Source organism: Melozone crissalis, unplaced genomic scaffold, assembly GCF_028551555.1.
Source record: "Melozone crissalis strain CALT ecotype California unplaced genomic scaffold, PUWL_Pcris_2 ptg000042l_1, whole genome shotgun sequence".
Classification (NCBI taxonomy): Eukaryota; Metazoa; Chordata; class Aves; order Passeriformes; family Passerellidae; genus Melozone; species Melozone crissalis.
In genome coordinates, this window is record NW_026535820.1 from 1,653,826 (window position 1) to 1,672,998 (window position 19,173).

General features: G+C 35.0%; 1 protein-coding gene across 1 annotated transcript in view; it reads right to left on the reverse strand.

The window, feature by feature from the left end:
- Positions 1 to 331: 331 nt before the first annotated feature.
- Positions 332 to 19,173, reverse strand: part of CRISPLD1 (cysteine rich secretory protein LCCL domain containing 1) — a 35,334-nt gene continuing 16,492 nt past the window's right edge. Inside the window, exons 2-14 of the mRNA XM_054285103.1 lie at positions 17,459 to 17,577; positions 17,191 to 17,323; positions 15,647 to 15,762; positions 14,651 to 14,751; positions 13,379 to 13,558; positions 13,226 to 13,286; positions 13,034 to 13,100; positions 12,292 to 12,422; positions 9,346 to 9,389; positions 9,187 to 9,259; positions 7,014 to 7,089; positions 2,547 to 2,677; positions 332 to 679 (exon numbers count right to left, since the gene is read on the reverse strand). Of these exons, the coding sequence (XP_054141078.1) occupies positions 628 to 679; positions 2,547 to 2,677; positions 7,014 to 7,089; positions 9,187 to 9,259; positions 9,346 to 9,389; positions 12,292 to 12,422; positions 13,034 to 13,100; positions 13,226 to 13,286; positions 13,379 to 13,558; positions 14,651 to 14,751; positions 15,647 to 15,762; positions 17,191 to 17,323; positions 17,459 to 17,577 (1,284 nt within the window). The 3' untranslated portion in view covers positions 332 to 627. The remainder of the gene's footprint in view (positions 680 to 2,546; positions 2,678 to 7,013; positions 7,090 to 9,186; positions 9,260 to 9,345; positions 9,390 to 12,291; positions 12,423 to 13,033; positions 13,101 to 13,225; positions 13,287 to 13,378; positions 13,559 to 14,650; positions 14,752 to 15,646; positions 15,763 to 17,190; positions 17,324 to 17,458; positions 17,578 to 19,173) is intronic.

Genomic DNA, 19,173 nt, shown 5'->3' on the forward strand with positions numbered 1-19,173 from the left:
TTCCTATATTTTATAGGAATTTATCCCAATTTATTTCAAAATAGGTATTTGTACTTGTTATGATTAGTGTGAAATTGAGAACAATCTAGCTCTTCATTGATGCTTTCATGGCTAATGCTACTTTAAATCATTAAAAAGTTATATATGTAATTATTTTACTTTAAGGCATGATTTATTTTTTCAAAATATTGGGATGACTTATGTACATTGAAAATAAAAACTCAGGCCTCCCTCTGGTATAGCTTTAAGGTTACTGCTAGTGGCATATATAAAGCACCATATAATAATATATTCAGATGAAGAAAACAAAGAACACTTATGAGCTTTGAATTAACTGTATAGGAGTAACTGCTAAGAAAATATAGCAATATTTAACACAGGATTCAAAGTAATGTTATATATCATTATAGATTTTCAAATTAATTTTTCTCCCATGTTTATTTTTACAGATTTTTTTCATTAAGATTTATATGCAACTTAAATTTTTTTGGTGGAAAGCAGTATACATCTTCTGTACAATAATGTTACAGCTTTATACAAATTTCAGGAATCACAAGAAATGGCCTGTATTAACCTTTTCCAAGTGCTTTGGTTTCACTTGCCTGTTACATGTTTTATTTGCTAGATTCAAACAACAGCAAATACTCTGAAAGCCTTGCTTCCTGGTGGATTCTGTAAACTGAAACATAAAACCAGTTTTTATGTTATTTTTAAGACCATAACACTCCAATAACAACTTAAAAAAAAATTTCAATTGTTAATTCTAATATCCTGCAGTACTTCTTGTGACAACTCCTCAATTTATCTAGCTAGAATTTTTTTTAAACTGCTACAAATAAAAACTACATAAATTTCAGATTTTTTTTTCCGAAACAGCTTAATAGGAACAAAATACAACATAGAAAAATTCAAGTAATCCTTTGTGACAAGCAAGAGTGTTTTAAAGAATTGAAGCAAAATGCTAAAAGTGTTTTGGAAATAGAGAAAACATAGATATTATGCTTACTCTTCTAGCAATTGTATTTGGAGAGAACTTGCAGACCTAGGAGATCACTCATTTGTTAATTGCTTCTACAATGAATAACAGATTTCTACAAAGACCTAATGTCTAACAAAACCAAGTGGGAATGCCTTCTGAATGGATAAGTATCTGCCTTCAAAAGAAAAGAAACAAAAATACCCAATTCCAATGAAATGTTGAGAGGATAAGTATCTGTCTTAAAATTGGACCATGGACCAGCATGTCTTATTTATTGGTCCATTGTTTTTTCTTTAGCCAACCCAGCCTGAAGATTATCTGGGAAGGAAAGGGAAATGGAGGTGGAAGCAAAGAAAGGCACAATGGAAGAGGTTGGCTTCATCATCAACATCATTAGAATTCATCATGTTCTGCTTCACAGAAAACTTGTATGTGACTCTCTTCCAAACTTCTGACCTCCCAAACTTTACCAAGATGATTAATATGTAAATACATGTGTATTTATACATACTTTAAATTTATATTTATTTATAGTATCCAATACATATATTAAAGTATAAGTAATGATCAAATTTGCAACATTCTTCCTGTCTGCCTCTATTCAAGAAAATTTATATTTCACACAGCAAAAGTGTCAGTAAGGAAGCACTCTAAGGGAATTGGATGATCACAGAGAAAAGTCAAAAAATATGTAAAATAAGTGATCCATTGAGCAAAGAGAATCTGTATTTTACAAGCTTCCAGAAGTGTTGAGAGGTCTGAGAGAAAGGGAGAAGACATTCTCCTACCCACCATTAAAAACAAGACAAAAATACTCAACATTTTCCTACTTCTGAGTTTTCTACAGAAACCTTTTGAGGTTTTTTCCCACTTAAATTTCTCAGAAAGACTATAGTCTAGTTAGGTAGCCATCATTTTTAGTCTAAGAAACATTCTAAGCTTTACAGGACAAAAAGAGTGGTACAATGTTTTTGAAATAATTTCTCTTTCTTCCTTTGGAACCTGGAGAACCCTTTCAGAGATTAAACTAAATCTACAACACATAGTCATGTGTTATCATCACACAATTTATAAATACACCCAATACAAGTAGTGAACTTTCACAGCATCTACATGTCTTTCACAAAAACACTGTTAACAACAAATTATTTTAAAAAAGAACATAAAAACCATGTTTAAATTATTGTGAATTTTAATGCTTGTGAGTATTAAGTATGATTCAGGATCACTGGTGTGATACCATGTAAATCACTAATGGATCATTCATCAGGAACCTGCATCATTAATGTCAATTTTAAAAAAATCTTTTAAGGAGTAACTGCAATTTTCTTATTAAACATTGTGTTAGTTGCAAAATAACTAGCAAAGCAAACAAGATGTTTAATTTTATTTCATAAGCAGCTTTTCAGGGTAATTTTGTACGAGCTCAGAGGAGGCAGGCAGCTCCATTAGCACAGCCTCTCCAAAGTCACCGCAGCCGCTGTTACACAAGGCAGACACAATGCCAAGGCTGTGGACCTTATCGAGGCCAAGAGTAAAGTGTAACCTTTGCAAATGGGCTCTGTACCTTTCTGAATAGATCCCGTTCTGGAAGGAGGCCACATAGACCTTTCTTTTGTCCACGGGCATCACATCAACGTAGCCGCCCTGGTTGCGGACCACACCCGCGTGCACTGCAGCCCGGCAGATGCTGGAGATCTGGGAGGGAAGACACAGATTAGCTCTGCACTCATCCTTTTATTTCACCATTTTTAGGAAAAAAGACAAATACAGGTATTTAAACCAAGTCTAGCAAGCAGAATAATTCTATTTATTGCACAACTAATTTTATTAGTCTTACGATATTTAAATCAGCTTCATTAGGAATTAGGCCATTTTATAGGGATTCAGAAGATGATTTCAGGTCATTTACACCATGATGCAAAAATAATTTATTTCAGGCTATTCAAAGTTCAAAGGTCAGAAAGATGTTTGAATACTTCAGCCTTTCAAAGTGAAAGGATCTATCAGCCAAAGCCTCAAATATTAGTGAAATGATCCATAATTAAAGGGAGCATTGCAGTTTTCTATCCAGGCATGGGTAAATATTAAAAGCTAATTAGGTAAAGGGTATAATGAGAGCATCAGAAAGAAGATAGAGGTCTAAAATGAAAGTTCTCTGTTAAGTTAACAGCACTTACAGCTGCTTGAAACATCTATTTTCTGGTCAGAAATTCCCCTTGTGAACCCATGAGAAATAAACAATATCCACAGAAGGATTTCTCAGTGACATTATTGATAACATTAATTTAAATAATTGATTTAAACTTGCACTCCTCTATTACTCTTTCAGCATTTTAATAATTATCAGAAGAAAGATATTCCAGAAGGTAGGTCCGAATCTTTAAAACATAGCATAGCAAAGTGCAGTTCAGCTTCAGTATATCTCCACCTAAAAACAAGGTTTTTTGGTGGGAAAAGTTTTCAGTGCAATAGGTTTCTCCACAAACAACCTTTAAAAATTTAGCAAATATAAATAGTTGGTGAAACAGGGCAATTGAAACAAAAAACTGCATTTCTTCCAGTTATAACTGGAATAATTTATATATGTTATTATAGCCATTTTCAATCTTAATGCTATATATAATCAAGAATTTAAAACAGCAATGATTTTCCTACTTTCATTCTAAGCACAGGACTTGCCAGGCTCACTCATATGTAGTTTGTCTTTTAATGTTAAAATATTTAAAGCAGTAAAGATCTGGAATAATTTATGCAAATAATCTTTTGCAAAGATGCTTTAGAGTTTTCCTTTCCACACTGCTGGGTGCATTTTTTGAACATGCCGGAAACAATGCCATTTATACCCCTCTGTACTTTTCCTCCTCCCAAGGTTGCAAAACATTTTTTATACCCTTAACACCAACAGATACCTTATTGTTAAGATTATAGCACGCCTTATTTATCCATACTGTGGAGTAACTAAAGAGTAGACTGATCATGTGCAATTTCAAATACCCAGGGGGAATAATGGCCTCTGCAATACAGGATTACAGTCAGAAGAAATAAAAGATGATATTTACAAGCAATTAACTACACTGAAGAACTAGAAGAAAACTATTCATCCCTAGCACAATAACACAGCAGTAACTTTGTTTTCAGTTCCCACTGGAGATATAAAAAAAGGCTGGAGGTACAACTGGGGAAAAGAAAGATCAGCTTTTTCACCTCTGTAATAGTAATCAAAATGTACCCTCACCCTTTACACCATGACATAAGGGTATACTCTCATAATTACATTTGAGGATGGCTAGGACATGGTGGCTGTTCCAACACTATTTGGAAGTTTCTAGTCAAGTAAAAAGGAAAGGAAAAGTCAAGGGGTGGAGATTTTGACAGAAAAGGCTGACTGCTTGTTGGAAACAATGTCCAGCAAAGGATGGGGGGCATTGTTAGGGCTGGCACCACAACTGGACCAACCAAGTATGGCTGGGCTAATGCACAACATTTGAAAGGTGAAGGCACGACACTTGAATGGACAATGTGAAAAAGGAGAGGTCAGAAGACTGGGGTTCATGAAGCCAGCTCAGATGAAAAATTTTCAGATGAAAAATAAACTGATATTCTGATGCTACATTCCAGATGAGACTGGAGAACAAATTCACATAGTTTTTGAATAAATGAACAATTACATGGGTATAAATTCATAATTATGAGCTAGTTTGTAGGAATAGCTATGAACAAATGCATATAGTTTTATAAACATATACAGAATATCTTTTTTTACCAACTATTATCTGTCCTTGTCTCTCAAGAACTTCTCATTGTCTTGGAATGAGACTATTAGACATGCATCTAAATGGAATCAGATTCCAGTAGTGATGCCACAGTATTTCCTGTGCTCAATATTATGTCATCCAGATCACACTTCCTTGAACCACGAAGGCAAACCTCCTGTTGATTTAGGCAAAAAAGGATTTTTCTATGTCTATCACAAATTTCAACATATTATTTGTGGTTTACATCAGCATCCCTGTGTCACTTTCTGGAAAACTTCAAAGATTTGAGTTTGTTTCTTTCATTTTGATGAAGAAATTACAAAGGATGTATAAGACAGTATTTTAAAGTTAGTATGAACACTTTATACAGCATTATATGGCTGTGCTTTATTACTGTCTTGTGAACACTCCTAAGCTTGTTAGTATTTTTGACAGGTGGGATGGGATCTGAATACCAAGTTAATTATTTTCCTTCCTCAGATACTCAACAAATACCAGTATCTACCACAGCACAGCATTACTCTACAAAGGCATTTAAACCACAAGTCTTTAACATACCATCATAGGAATATGGAGCTATTTAATAGCTTTCTACATCATATTCTATATATTTTACCATAGCAGAGAATTATGAATACTTTTGCAAAAGTTTCAGGGAATATTTCTATATATGGTTACTGAAACAAAAATTTGTATGACCAAAGCCTGCAAATGGTATAAAATTTTACAACTCCATCAAACTCTTTAGATAAAGGATATTTCCTGTTCTCAACCCCCTGGAAGAAGTAAGGTAGGCACGCTGAAAAATTCAAAATAATTCTGCTCTGCAGATATCTTTTTCTCTCCTTTACCACTGTACTCTCTGTATTAAAAACTACTGAAAACATAATCTAGAACAGCACCTTCAGTGTAAATGTCTACCCTGACAGCACCTGAAGTTGATAAGAAGACTCCCATCTCTGGTTTTTCACCTGTATTTATATCCATTTTTTCCTAAAAGCAGTATGGCTGCACACATCTCTATATAATGATGATGAATAATGAGATAGTACACCTAAAATAATTTTAAAGTATACCTCTATAACACTAATTAAAGTCATCTGGGACTTCTCCAGCCAAAGAAAATACTTATTACGAGACTTCCCCTCTCAAGATTAAACACAAGCATGTCTTCTTTCTCCTACAATATTCTCTTCTAAGTCACTGGGAAACTTTGTAGTTTCTTAATCACAAAACTCTGTAGCCCTTAATCACAATCACAGAACTGAAAGAAAATCATCTTCCACAAACTGGACTTGCATGGAATCTATTTTACTGCCCCTTTTATGTACGTTAAGGATCCAGTTCACAAATCAATTACCTTTCTGAACTGGAAATACCATTCACATCCATTACAACACTTATGGACCAGGGTGTTTTCAGGACAAGACACTCAGGTAATCCAATGGACGTCAGTGTTTCATAATGCTGAAGAGTAAATATTTCACCCATTTCAAAGAACTGGAAAGTAGTGAAAATCATCATCTGAGCCAGCTGGTTGCCATAGTACTCTTTATGACATCCACAGAACAGTCAAACTAGAGTTTACTGCCAAAAAATACAAACTGCTTTCTCTGCCACTACATCCTGGCTTCTTCATAGAGACATGACAAAGGAGGGGCATAAATTAGAAATCTCTTTTCATACTTCCTACCCACCTCAGAACTAAACATGCCGTAGAAAAGACAGGGAAAAAAATTTACTAGCAAACAGAATGATAAAAAAAGTCTGTTAAAATAATATGACAGTGTGAGATACTTTACACAAATATATCAAAACTCTGTCACAAATACTTAGTTATTCACACAGATAAGAAATATTCAAAATAATGTGACTGTAAACATTTATTTCAAGAGCAATATTTTTTGTATAGTCTGACAGAAGTTATGGTTGCATCAGGATTTAAAGTGCAAGGGTTTAAATTAGTATACACTGGTCATGTTGGACAAATGTTGAGCAGTGGGAATTTTGATAAAAAAATCGGAAGTATGTGTTCAGAGCCTAGTGAAGACTACAGTGAGTTTCCAAATAATTTTCCATGTCTTCAGCATCTGACTACTGCTACCTTAAATGGGAGCCTCTGAAAAAGATTTTTTGAAAAGAAAGGGGTTTTTTTGTAAAAAATCATCATATGGAAGAAAACTATATATCAATATTCTATCTTATAGTTACATTATAATTTTTTTCATAGAATTTTACATCTCCTTTTATAACATAATACAAATCCTTGTACTTACATCAGAATAAATCCGTGTACCAACTACACGAGCGTAGTGTGGATTTGCCTGCATACAGTTGTGAGGACAATACACCCTGAAAGACCAAAAACAAAACCAGAAACAGTTAGGAAGAGTATCAGAGGATTAATATATCATGTTGAATGACAGCATAATAAAGTATAAATCAAGTTGATGGTCTATGCATATGAGTCCATAATCCTATTTTAGATCTGTCAGTTTTCGAGGTTTTGACCATACAACTGAAAGCATTGCTGATGTGTTGAAGTTCATATGAAGTGCTTAAAATCATACTTTAACAAGTCTGGTCTTCTTTCCTTTGGATAAGTAGATGGTGTTCTTGTTCAACATATGTGAGGCAAGTAGAAAAGTCAGTGAGGAGACAGCCTGTTCATTATGCTATAATTTATCTGATTCTAAGTGCCCTATACAAAATGTACAGTCTCAGAAGAGGCAGATCTGACTGAGGACCTGCTTTGATGCTGATCACCTGGTGACACAAGCCAATTTAGCAACTTATAATGAAGTTGAGCATTGGCGTATGTGGCTAGAATGAAAAACTTTGGAGAGTAGTGAGACCCCTAGCTGATTCTGGGAGGTCAGAAACCTACTAAAGCAAACACTGTCTTTGTTAACTGCATTTTGTTAACATTTGAGGAAAATTTTCTCTGTGATTCATGTCTTCTATACCTTCAAAATGAACAGGAAAACCATGTGGGAACCTAAGTATAGCACAAAAGGTGTCAGCATTTTATTTGCTAACTGTGATATGCTACAAGCAAGAACCATCAGCTGACTCTAGGTCTACTCTGAGCTATTTCATTTGAAAAACTGAGTGACCCTACATGGGGCAGCTCTGGACAAGTGTTCTCCTCTAAAATGTTATCCAGGTTCCGATCAATATTTGGGAAGTCAAATCTCTTGGGCATGCTAGAGTCTTGCCAGATGGGTAACTAAAACATGCTGATAAGATTCAGGAAAGATGTTTTGTCAGAAGGAAGCAAGAAGTTGAAGAAGCCTGTTGAAGGCCTGCTGATTTATGAGCTGGGAGTAAGAGGGGAAAATGAGGTTGTGTAATCAATGCCATGGCTGACTACTGCTTGTAATTGCCAAGACCACACTTCCAGAATTAAGAGCATGCATGGAATCTTGAATGAATCATTGCCATTGTGAAGTTCCTTAAGTTGGCACATCAGCATTACGTAATTTTAAACTTTGTACTTATTCTTTACTTTTCCTAAAACCAAAACCTGTCTTTCTGTCAATGAAGCTGGCTTTAGTTTTTAATAATGAAGAGAAAAAGAAAAAGATAGGAGAACGTACCCGTCCATTCCTGTGTTCCAGTCCTTAGCTTACTTCTCCACATCCTCCAGCTCGAAGCCAGGAGTCATAGCCAAGCACCAAGTGAGTCCATGGACCCAAGTGCTACATGAAGGGATGTTTTCCTAGCAGTTTTGGCTTTGTACTTGTTTCCTGTGTTGGCTGTAGGATTGCTATGAAAGTAATCCTGTGGATATCTCCAGCTTAATTTGTGGTAAATCATGCTGCAGTGTATTTACCTTTGACACATCTATGGTTTTAAGAGCTGTTACCAAACTCCTTTGTCAAAATATTGCGGTACAAGTGCCTTTCGAAGAGTTAAAACACAGGCTTCAAAGAAATGGCACAGACATTTAAAGCCAACCTGCAGACCAGGCCTTACCTTAACCAAATGTATTTCAAATTTTTTTTAAAATCCAGCTTCTCCAGAACTCCCAAGCAAATTGGTAACTTCTATGATAATTATCTGAATTTTATCCTTCTATTGTATCTGTTTTACAGGTAAATAAATTGAAATAAAGTGTACTTTGCCCAAGGTACATATATATAATAATGGAAAATGAAAAATAAAATGTACTTTTATTCACATTATTAAGGATTTCGCTAAGATTAGCAACAGGATCTTACTGAGTGAAAGAAAAAGAGATTTTCCTAATGAAAAATCCTGCAGATCATCTTTACCTACCTTGCCTTCTACTGAGACCAAAGACTAAAATATCACTTGAGCATTTTTGACTTCATTTTTACAGCTATTGCTGTCATCTTTCTCAACAACTTAAGATGACCTAAAATAATTAGTAAATGGCAGAAAATAGAGCAGCACTTAAAATTAATAACATTTTATGAACTTTACCTCGGACAGTGTGAGGCTGGTTTTTGAAATGGGCACAGTTGTTCCACTGTGGTTTCACAGGTGATAGCCTGAACTGAAGAAAATAAAACACAAACAAGTAAATGTTTACTTTTTAGAAAAAACAGAGCAGTACTGAGCTTGTAAGAAATAAATACTAACCTGTTACTTTAGACACAGTGAAGGAGTTGGCAGATTGGTATTTTCTGAAGAAGAAATATTAGAAATTATCAGTAAATAACATATTTCAGTGATTTCTTTTAGCTAGAATAATTTTTATTAGAAAATACCGAACTAAAGCCAATAGAATGTCCCCAGACAGTTTTTATTCACTGCACCCCCTTCTCCCCAGCTGGAAACATATTTACTGCAATGACACATCTACTTTGTACTCCCAGTGAATGTGTTTCAAAAACAGGAATGAATGTTAAACTTTCAGGAGTTTAATTTGCAAAGAGAACTTGCGATAGGAACCAATTAAGCAATATATTGGTCCCTCATAATGTGCCATGTGGTTGCTCAGAAGCTTTCATTTACCAGAAGAGCTCAATTCACCTTTTGCTAAAAGTTCATTCCTATCAACAACTCCGACACCAAGAAGAGTTTCTCCTCACAGCCTTCCTGAAATGTTTCATTAAATTTTACTCTTGGATCTTGCATCTCCTGTTATCATCAGCATCATTAAAAACCTAGTATAACATGCAAGAGTTTTTTTTTTTTCCCAGTAATTACATGGCACTCAGATGTACCTGCTTCCTCTTGCTATAAAAAGTCAGGTACATAGATTATGTTGTTTCATTACAAGTTGATGAATGTTTCTATTTTATTCCCCCAATCTTCTATTTTCCTTCTCTTTTGACTCCTGGGATATGCCTCTGATTGTGGTATTTTTCACCTGTAACAAAGAAGCTGAGCATGCTTTTGGCACCCATGAAGTTACTTATTAAAAAAAAGCCAACAAAAAAAAAAAACAAACAATAAAAAAACCCAACAAACCTAGGAAATTATTCCCTATTCACCTTTAGAGCAAACTGCTCCTGTGGACCTCACTGTTTTGTTTGCCTGCATCAGTTTGTCTACTTGTATGACCCAACAATTGCACATTGCTCATTTATTGGATTAGCTTTCACTGATGAAGCTCATACTTCTGTTGCCCTAGAGCTGTCAAACACTGATGTAGAAATATGATTCTATTGTTTACTAGCTTGTTGAGATAACAGGACCCTATCGTAAAAAAATCGAACAGCTGAAAAAAATTGGTATTAGCTATCCTGATAAGAAATCAAAGGAGCTGAAGACTAGGATACTTGCTGTATGCTGCCCTGACACTTACTTTTCTGTATTCTCTATTCTCTTTTGCAATACACAGTAGAGGCAAGATCCACTTTATTTCATCTATTCTTGAATATAATAAATAGCAGTTTATGTAAGGCTCCATCTACAGACACTGGTGAGAGTCAGGTAGCTGCAAGGCATCCCCTGCCTTATTGATGGACCTTTTGAAGGTTTGAAACGTTGACAAATAATCTTTATTTATCCCACAGCCAAAATAACTTCCCCTGAGTTCCAGTTCTCAAAGGATAGCTGCTAAATACACTCTGTAGGCTGGACAATCATACAGTTTTTTCTCATATAGCATAGAAACTCAGAGATTTCAACTGATGGGAAATCAATTGGTTCCAGTTTAAAGAGTTTTTTACAGCTTATCTACTCCTACATTTGTAAGCAAGCTGGCTCCTCATATGTTAGTATTGATATCTATTGATCTATTTCTCTATTTGAAATTGATATCTAAGATCTATTTCTCTCTTTGTATCAAAGCAAGTAAAAAAAGAGAAATGTTTGTCGTATCTTCATTTTTAGGCAGGTAAATAAAACAGAGTCCAGTCATCAGATGACCCAGAGAAACTGATTGATATCAATGCCTTAAGTGCTACCCAGGTAGTCCAAATTATAGGCCACTGAATTTGGTCTACCATGTCAATGCTCCTCTCTGTGCTGCCTTAGACATATCTGTTGGAAAGGGAAATGATGACAGGTGCCATGGCCTGAATCATTTGTTTGCACAGCACAGAGTGAGAGCACAGCCACTGATGATTACCTATCTCCTTGACTCTTGGGTTTGCAGGTGAGCCAAATATATCACTCAGAGAAATCCTGTTTTCTTTCAGCTCAATATTACCCCTTTGAGCTACACACATGCCACTATTACACATATCCTAAATATAGACAGAAATAAGGACATCGATGTAAAGCTCTGAAGAATACATTATGATATAGTGAAGTACAATTTGCAAACACCAATAAGATCTTAAATTCAAATATATCAATACTGATGTTTTTCTATCACTGGATAATTATATATGAAACAATCAAGCATTCTCCATTTCTATGTGTTGCTTTTCTGGGTTTTGCTTTAGCATGTCTACAAGTATTTGGAGCTGTTTTCACATACCAGTCTCAGGGAAGGCACCTCAGCAGTGCAATACCTCCAAACTAAGTTTCCACAGTATGGAATATTATTCCATCACTGGCCAATGTAGAAATCATACAAAATATTTGTGAAAAATGTCATATGCAAACTGTGGAACTGTGATGAAATTACCAAAGCATACAGGAAGAGATATATTTTCTTCTTTTTCCATATGCACACTACAAGAGGGTTATTTACAAAGATGAACTTGTAATATTATTGCTTTGTTAAATGTCATAGATTGCTTTGTCCGTGCCCAAAACACATAAAATAATCTGCCAGTATGTGCTAGTTTTTGACAATAAATATATATATTACCAAGTAATTAACTGAATACTCTCAACATTTTTTAATTACAAACACTAACTTACTGCCCAAGTCATTCTGCTCAAGTCATTCTGTAAATTATTTAACCTTCTTCCACATTATTATTGTGCCAACTCTCTGTCCACCATTAAACACTGGCTAAAGTTTCAGAATGGATACAATATCTCTATATGCACATGCCTTTTTACAGCATTTACATATACAAAAAGTATAGCAAAATATTATTTAAAATGTGATGTATTTCATATGAAACAAAAATAAACAGATGAAAACCTTTTCATACATTTTAATTTAAAGAAAAAACTTACCCAATTGACTGAACACCATTTCTGTAAGACTTGATAAAGTAATTTTTCCTCCCTTGCCTAGTCACATCAACCCAACCACCTTCATTGTCCAGGATGCCATAATGTATGGCAGCTTTACAAATACTGGATTGCTGAAAAACAGAGCAGGTAGAGCAGATCCACGTCAGACAAAAAGCAGGTTTTAATTACAATGTGCCATTAAAAACCTGGTAGAGAGTCTTTTATGTTTGACTTGGTCCATGCAGGTGTTAATTCAAGCAAATAAACCATCACTTTGCCTAACTCAGAGATAAACTATTCTCATTTACAGTACACTTGTTCACAGTATATGCCATTTCCTATACTGTTCTCTTGTTCTACAGAGTAAATGATACACTCTCAGCTAGTATTCAGGTTACACACAAGCAGGTCCATGTTAGTGAAACAATTTATACAAGCATACCGACAAATTGCTGTACTCCTTTAGGCCTACCTTCACATATTTATATGTAAATATGTGGACTCAAAAATTCTACTTCTGTGTATGTATACATATGAAGTTCATTTGCACAGTACACACAGAAGAGCAAATACAAATTTCTGTCATCTGATGCTTTCTTAAACATTTGTCATAAGCTTTTAGTTTTGGTGAATGCTGACATCCTCAAAATCCATTCCTAATACAATTTTAACTAGTATGCCAACAGAAAAGACATTTCATCAAACACTCTACTGGTACAAAATCCAATTTAAAAGTATTTACCATTTCATAATGTACACTTCCAATAACTTTGGCTTTGCTATCCAAACAGCCAGCTGGACATTCATACCTAAGAGAATTAAATACAACTTGGTTTTAAATCCTGGGATTACAAAAAGGGGAAATATTCCAGCTCATGTACAAATATAGCCTTTCAGAAAAATCTCAAAATGACAACTGTAAAATTTACCATACCTATTGCAAGTTGTTCCTTTGCACTGATCTCTTAGCCTTACTTCACATGAAACAATCTGAGCTAAAACAAGCAAAAAGCAAATTCACTGTAATGAATTTGATACTAGAAAATTCAATTTTGTTGACCACTTGCAAATCAGGTAAATTCCTTACACATTTGCTGTGTGCTTATCACTTCATTTTTCTCACTGTCATCAGTGCCTGTGGAGGCTGAAGGTTGATGTGTTCTTGGCCGGCTTTGCACAGTTGCATCTTGGGCTTTGGATCGCTGACGTTCAATCTCATTGGTTTCCTCTTCTGGTTCATGAGGGGAATAAGGTCTTTCTGAATCCTCTGTTTTAGAAAATAGGTAAAAAAAAAAAATCTCAGAAGAAAAATAAAATCGGTGTGGAATGTAAACCCCTCACCATGTTTTGGTAAAACAGCTTTGTTCTTATAAAACAGTGGACAAAAAGAAGAAAGCAAGGAAAAGTCTCCACTGCTCCATAAGATGGAGAACTCAAGATTAATAGAACACCTCAAGTATGTTTGTGATAGTGAAAAAAGATATACTTGTTTTTTTCCCAGCATGTGTATCACAACTGAAGTATGAAACTGCTCTTAGCGCGCTGTTTTCATATCTTCATGCCATCAGAACCAACTGGACAAGGACAATCTCTGTTACACATGGGCAAAGTTTTACCAAGTTCATAGACAGCGTGCAATTAAAGCTTATTCCATAGTAACATTCACTTGAAAATGAGGCTCTTCTACTCATACATAGTGAAAATAATTCTGAAACACTTATACCTGTATCTACATTTCTTACCTAGAACCATAGGAAAGCTATTTGTGCACACACATGTAGCTTTCATATGGTCCATATGAAATCTCAGAAGTTGTTAACAAAAATTGCTAAATGAGCTGTTCACAGAGTGGAACAAAAAGAAGTAGCAGCTTCATAATACACTGTGTTCCAGTGCTATAAATGCTATTCCAAAAATTGTAAATTAATAATCATCCTAGCTGACATTTTCTTTAATTACTAATGTCTTCTAGCTTTGTTCTTGGTTTTTCACGCACACCACATGTCCATGTCACTGAGACATTTTTTCCCTATAAACAAATTACTGCATAGACTTCCAGTGTAATTACAGAAAGGCATATAAAGAGCACACAATGAGTCTCCATCTTTGTGTATATAAACCCCTGAATCAGCACTTATCAGCAGGAGTTCAGTGCACTCCATTCCCTCTGGTGAAACTCAGCCTCACGTATCACAAGTACATATTCCCATCCAGCACAGTAAAGTAGGGCCTAACTGGTCTTTGGGCACACATGTAATATATTTTATTCCACTATGTTAAAGCACAGTGAGGAAAGAAATCAAAAGGAAAGATACATTTCTATTCCTGTTTATAGTTGTAATGGTGAAATAGTACATACCTCTGTAACAAAGGTTTTCTCTACAACCTCCTCCAAAACTAGGGGGACATGCAGAACAGGGGCGGCCGGGTTTATAAGGAGCATGACCCCACCAGTTACCCCTTTCCAGAAAAGAAAAACCAAAAAATGCCTTAAACAATGAGCATATTAACATGTTAATATTAAACAGCACCTAATATATCAAGAAATAAATAATAAAAACTAGCAAACACATAGATGATAGCATTCTTCTGATACTCCCAAGTTACAAGCAATAGGATGCGAGGAAATGGCCTGAAGTTGCACTAGGGGAGGTTTAGATTGGATATTAGGGAGCATTTTTCACTGAAGGGGTTGCCAAGCACTGGAACAGGCTGCCCAGGGAAGTGGTAGAGTCACCATCCCTGGAGGTATTTCAAAGGTGTGTAGATGGGGCATTCAAGGACAGGGTTTAGTGGTGGACTTGCCAGAGTTAGGTTACTGGCTGGAGTCAATGGTCTTAATGGTCTTTCACAATCCAAATGATTCCATGATTCTACACCAAATACACAGGATCTAGTTGAAAAGTCCATGAAGAAAAAAAGTTAAGAACTGACATAAATCACTGTAGGATCTTTTCAGACTGGCATAGCACCATAAGACTAAATTCCTCCACTTCATGAGTGGGCTTCACTCTCTCCTAGATGGAATATCCTACAAAATTTGATCTTAACCATGGGCTTCCTTTTACACATTCCTTTAAGTCACAGTGGGGAGATACATTTATTTTTCAGAAAAATATCACACTATAATAAATGTCTCTGATGCTGTATTTGTACCAAAACACAAGACAGAAAACTGAAGCACCAGAAAACTCACAAGAGTGTTTGTGCAGACAAAGGCTGTTTGGGAACAATGCTCTATATTGAAACGGTACAAAAACCAGAAAATCCAGACTGATTTCCTTGCATATTATTTCCTGGACTATTATAAAGTATCTTGCCCCCTCAAGATATTTTTGGGTGTCAATCTACTTACTTAGGAGAATAATTGCATACAAGATAAACTGCTTTTGGCCAAATCTGCCCCCAGATGTTCATGTTATGACACAAATTAATTGCACAACCGATTCTGCTACTTGTAGCCCAAACAACCTATGGGAAAGAAAAGAGGAAAACCAAAGATGATCAACTTAAAATCAAAACTATCTCCAATATACAAAACTCAAATTACCAAAGTGATACATTCCCCTCTGTTATAAATGGCTTGAAGTGGCCTAATTACAGGTGTCAAAGGCCATTCAGTTATATCCTTATCAGAGAGAAAAGTTTTACCTTGCTGGTAAAAATATGCCTCTAATTTTATACAAATGCTCTAAGCATATATTTGAAAGTGTAGCAAAACATTTACGAAACATGATCTAAAGATCTGATTCTTGGAATCACAATTAATGGATAATTATGAGCTGGAAGTTATGGTCCTGTGTGCTGGAGTTCCCAGTATAACTTAAAGACCCAGAGGGGTTTGGATTGGTTGGACTGAGACAACAGAATTTTTAAGCAGTAAAAGGAGGTAAGAAAGGATAAAAACAATAACAAAAATACTCATACACTGAATAGACCCAAGTAATAGGTTTGAAATGAATATGCTTCTACGCCATTGCAACCTAAGGTGGCTGTACTCCTCTATTCATCTTTCAGAATTAAAAAGTCTGCAATTTTCAAATTATAAAAATATGACAGGTGTTAAAAATCTATTTATTCAAGGTAAGCCAAATCTGTAGATCCAGCAGGATTTAAGAATTGAAAGAGAGAACTATTGTGAAGAACTAGTACCACAAAAAAGCTGTATCTATGTATTGATCTTGCATGTATAATAGTAAATGTAATTACAGGTTATAGATACAATAAATAAGAATATAGAGGTAACTTAATTTAAAAATTAGATACAATTGTAAATTATGCTGGTAAACAGAAAAGAAGTGTTTAAAAATTAATAATTTTTAAGTTTTCTAATGCTATATCAAAAATTATATGCGTACCATAATATGATCTGAAGATCATGTATTTCCCATTCATTGAAACCATGACTGGTACCCCTCAACAAAAATTCTGGCTACATACACGGATTTCAGAAATTGGAAGTAAATTATCACTAATTTTTAAATCTTCCTGAAGTTAAAACAAAAAGTTAAAACTTTAGGACTACTGTTTGATCTGAGGAATTCACCTAGGAAAACCTTTTTTATTTTTAATGATCTGTTTCTTCAACATACTACAGGAAGGGCTATCCAAATTATGCAAAATGCTCTGAGCAGTAAAACTCAATTTAACACTGGGGCTTGTGAGCTTTTTCCTCAGTCCTGCTGACATTTAAGAGGATGAAATCTAAAGATTTGTACTACAATCTTACTTTGTCATTGATACCCAGGGCTTGTAACTTGGAGTCTAAACAAACCCTTTTTGGGCATTTGTGCTGTGGAATGTACAGCAGGTTTAGTGTGCTCTGTCAGACCACAGCCTAGCTGGAAGTCTCTGTCACTCCTTTCCATAGGTGATTAAAATCAAAGCACACCTACATACCTGTGTGTAATGTGTACAAACAGGACCAGAGCATCTATATGGGCAATACGGATTGCATTCATGAGGATGGGGATATGTGAAATCTCTCACTTCATCATACCATGCCTGGACATGAAACGTTGGAGGTCTGTACCTAGGAAAGCCAGAAAAAGTGTATTAGATCATTCAAAAGTTGTAGCTTCTGCCATTTTTTTCCTTTTATTAACAAGAAAATTTTGTTAGATTTTTAAAAATCTCATACATTGCACAAAACAGTATCTTAAACTACCTTCCCCAATGCGCCCCCAGATTTTGTCCAATTGATGGAAGAAGGCTTGCTGGTCCATGCTCCCACAGACAGGTTTCAGCCCATGACTCTGCAGATCTCTCCAGTTCTGTGTCCCATGTCTGAAATATAAAGGAAAACAAAGGGAAATCTTCTTAAAAATATTTGGTGTGTATCTTATTCTTTTAAAAAAAAAGAAAAATTGTTAATTTTTTTAATTTTTGAAGTTTCTTTGACTGAGGCAGAAGACTGAGAAGTAAGAATTGAAAAATGTATGCTGCATTTGCATTTTGCAAGAAAGAAAAATGCTTTCACCAAGAGAAAAAAAAGTTTTAATCCCTTCTCAGCATTCCCTTTAGAAACCTCCTGCAGCCATGCTGCAGTGAATAAAGCACAAATATGAAACTGAAAGGCTTAGCTCAACTTTCCAGGCTAAATTAAGGGCATTTTTCGTCTTGTGAGATTGTTTTTCAGTAATGAGCATTTTTCTTATATGAAAGGGTATTATCCAACCTGCTTTCAAACAAGACTTTATTTCGTCTAAACTAATAGTTTATGTGAAATGAATGAGATTTCCTCTTCCTTTTCTTTAACCACCTTTTGTTGAAATAATACACAATTCCAATGCAAATTATGAAAACTAGAGTAAGACTGTCATTCATTGATTTTATGGATAGGTTAGCAAAAAAAGGGACATTCATGATAGTAAAGAGGCATGCTTAGAAGAAGTATAAAATAAAGATTACGAATTGTTGTTTATCCTTAATTTTTATTCTTTAAGGCAGATGGAAGAATAAGCTCGTAGCTGAAAGGCAAATCCAAGTTTCTTTCTTTCAAAAGCATACTAAAACATACTCTCCTTGAAAAAAGTCATACCATATTGTGAATATATTGCAGAATAGTTTTTACTGCACTAAGATGGTGTTTGCTCAAAGTGGTCCATTGCTCTAGTGCAAAGTATCCATCATTTTGCTTGGCTTTTGGAATTTCCTGATAGCTGTAGAAATAGTTTCCAGATACCTGACTAATACCAACATTCAGTTTAGGAAACTAGAATGCCTCCAGGAAAGAAAAACATGTTGATAGAACCTGAAGTATTTCGTCATATGTTCAGACTAAATTTCATTAAGTGAGACTATGCTATCTAAATAACATTAATTCAGTATTTCCAGATCCAAATTCCCATGCAGACATTGGAGATTGTGTCTACTAATTTTTGGCACAGACAAAAGGCAGAAAACTCATTAACACAGCCAAAGATTGCACAAATATAACAGACAAATTCCGCATGCTAAAATTTATTTTTCTATGGGTTTTGATATGCAGTTTTCAAATTATTAATCAGATAACTCATCAAAAACTAGTATGTCCTTGGTTATGTAAGACCATTATTATGTAAAGACTTTATTCACTCAATTTAATCCTAGAATATCTGTTCTTGCTTCTCTTCTTCAGAAATCTGTCATGTATTGGATGGCATTTTGTCTGTTATTATTAATATCACCCGCAAGTAAACAATTTGCAGGGTATATTTTGACTCCCAAAATGCAACAATTATTTTGACAGAAATACTCAAATAGTATAGTAATGACAGAATAAATCTTTTAACCTACCTATGGATACAAAGACCACTGACTTTAGAAAACTGTACGAATTCTCCACTCACTCTCCTAGGCCACTATTTCTGTGTCATAAACCACAACATTTAATCTCCAGAA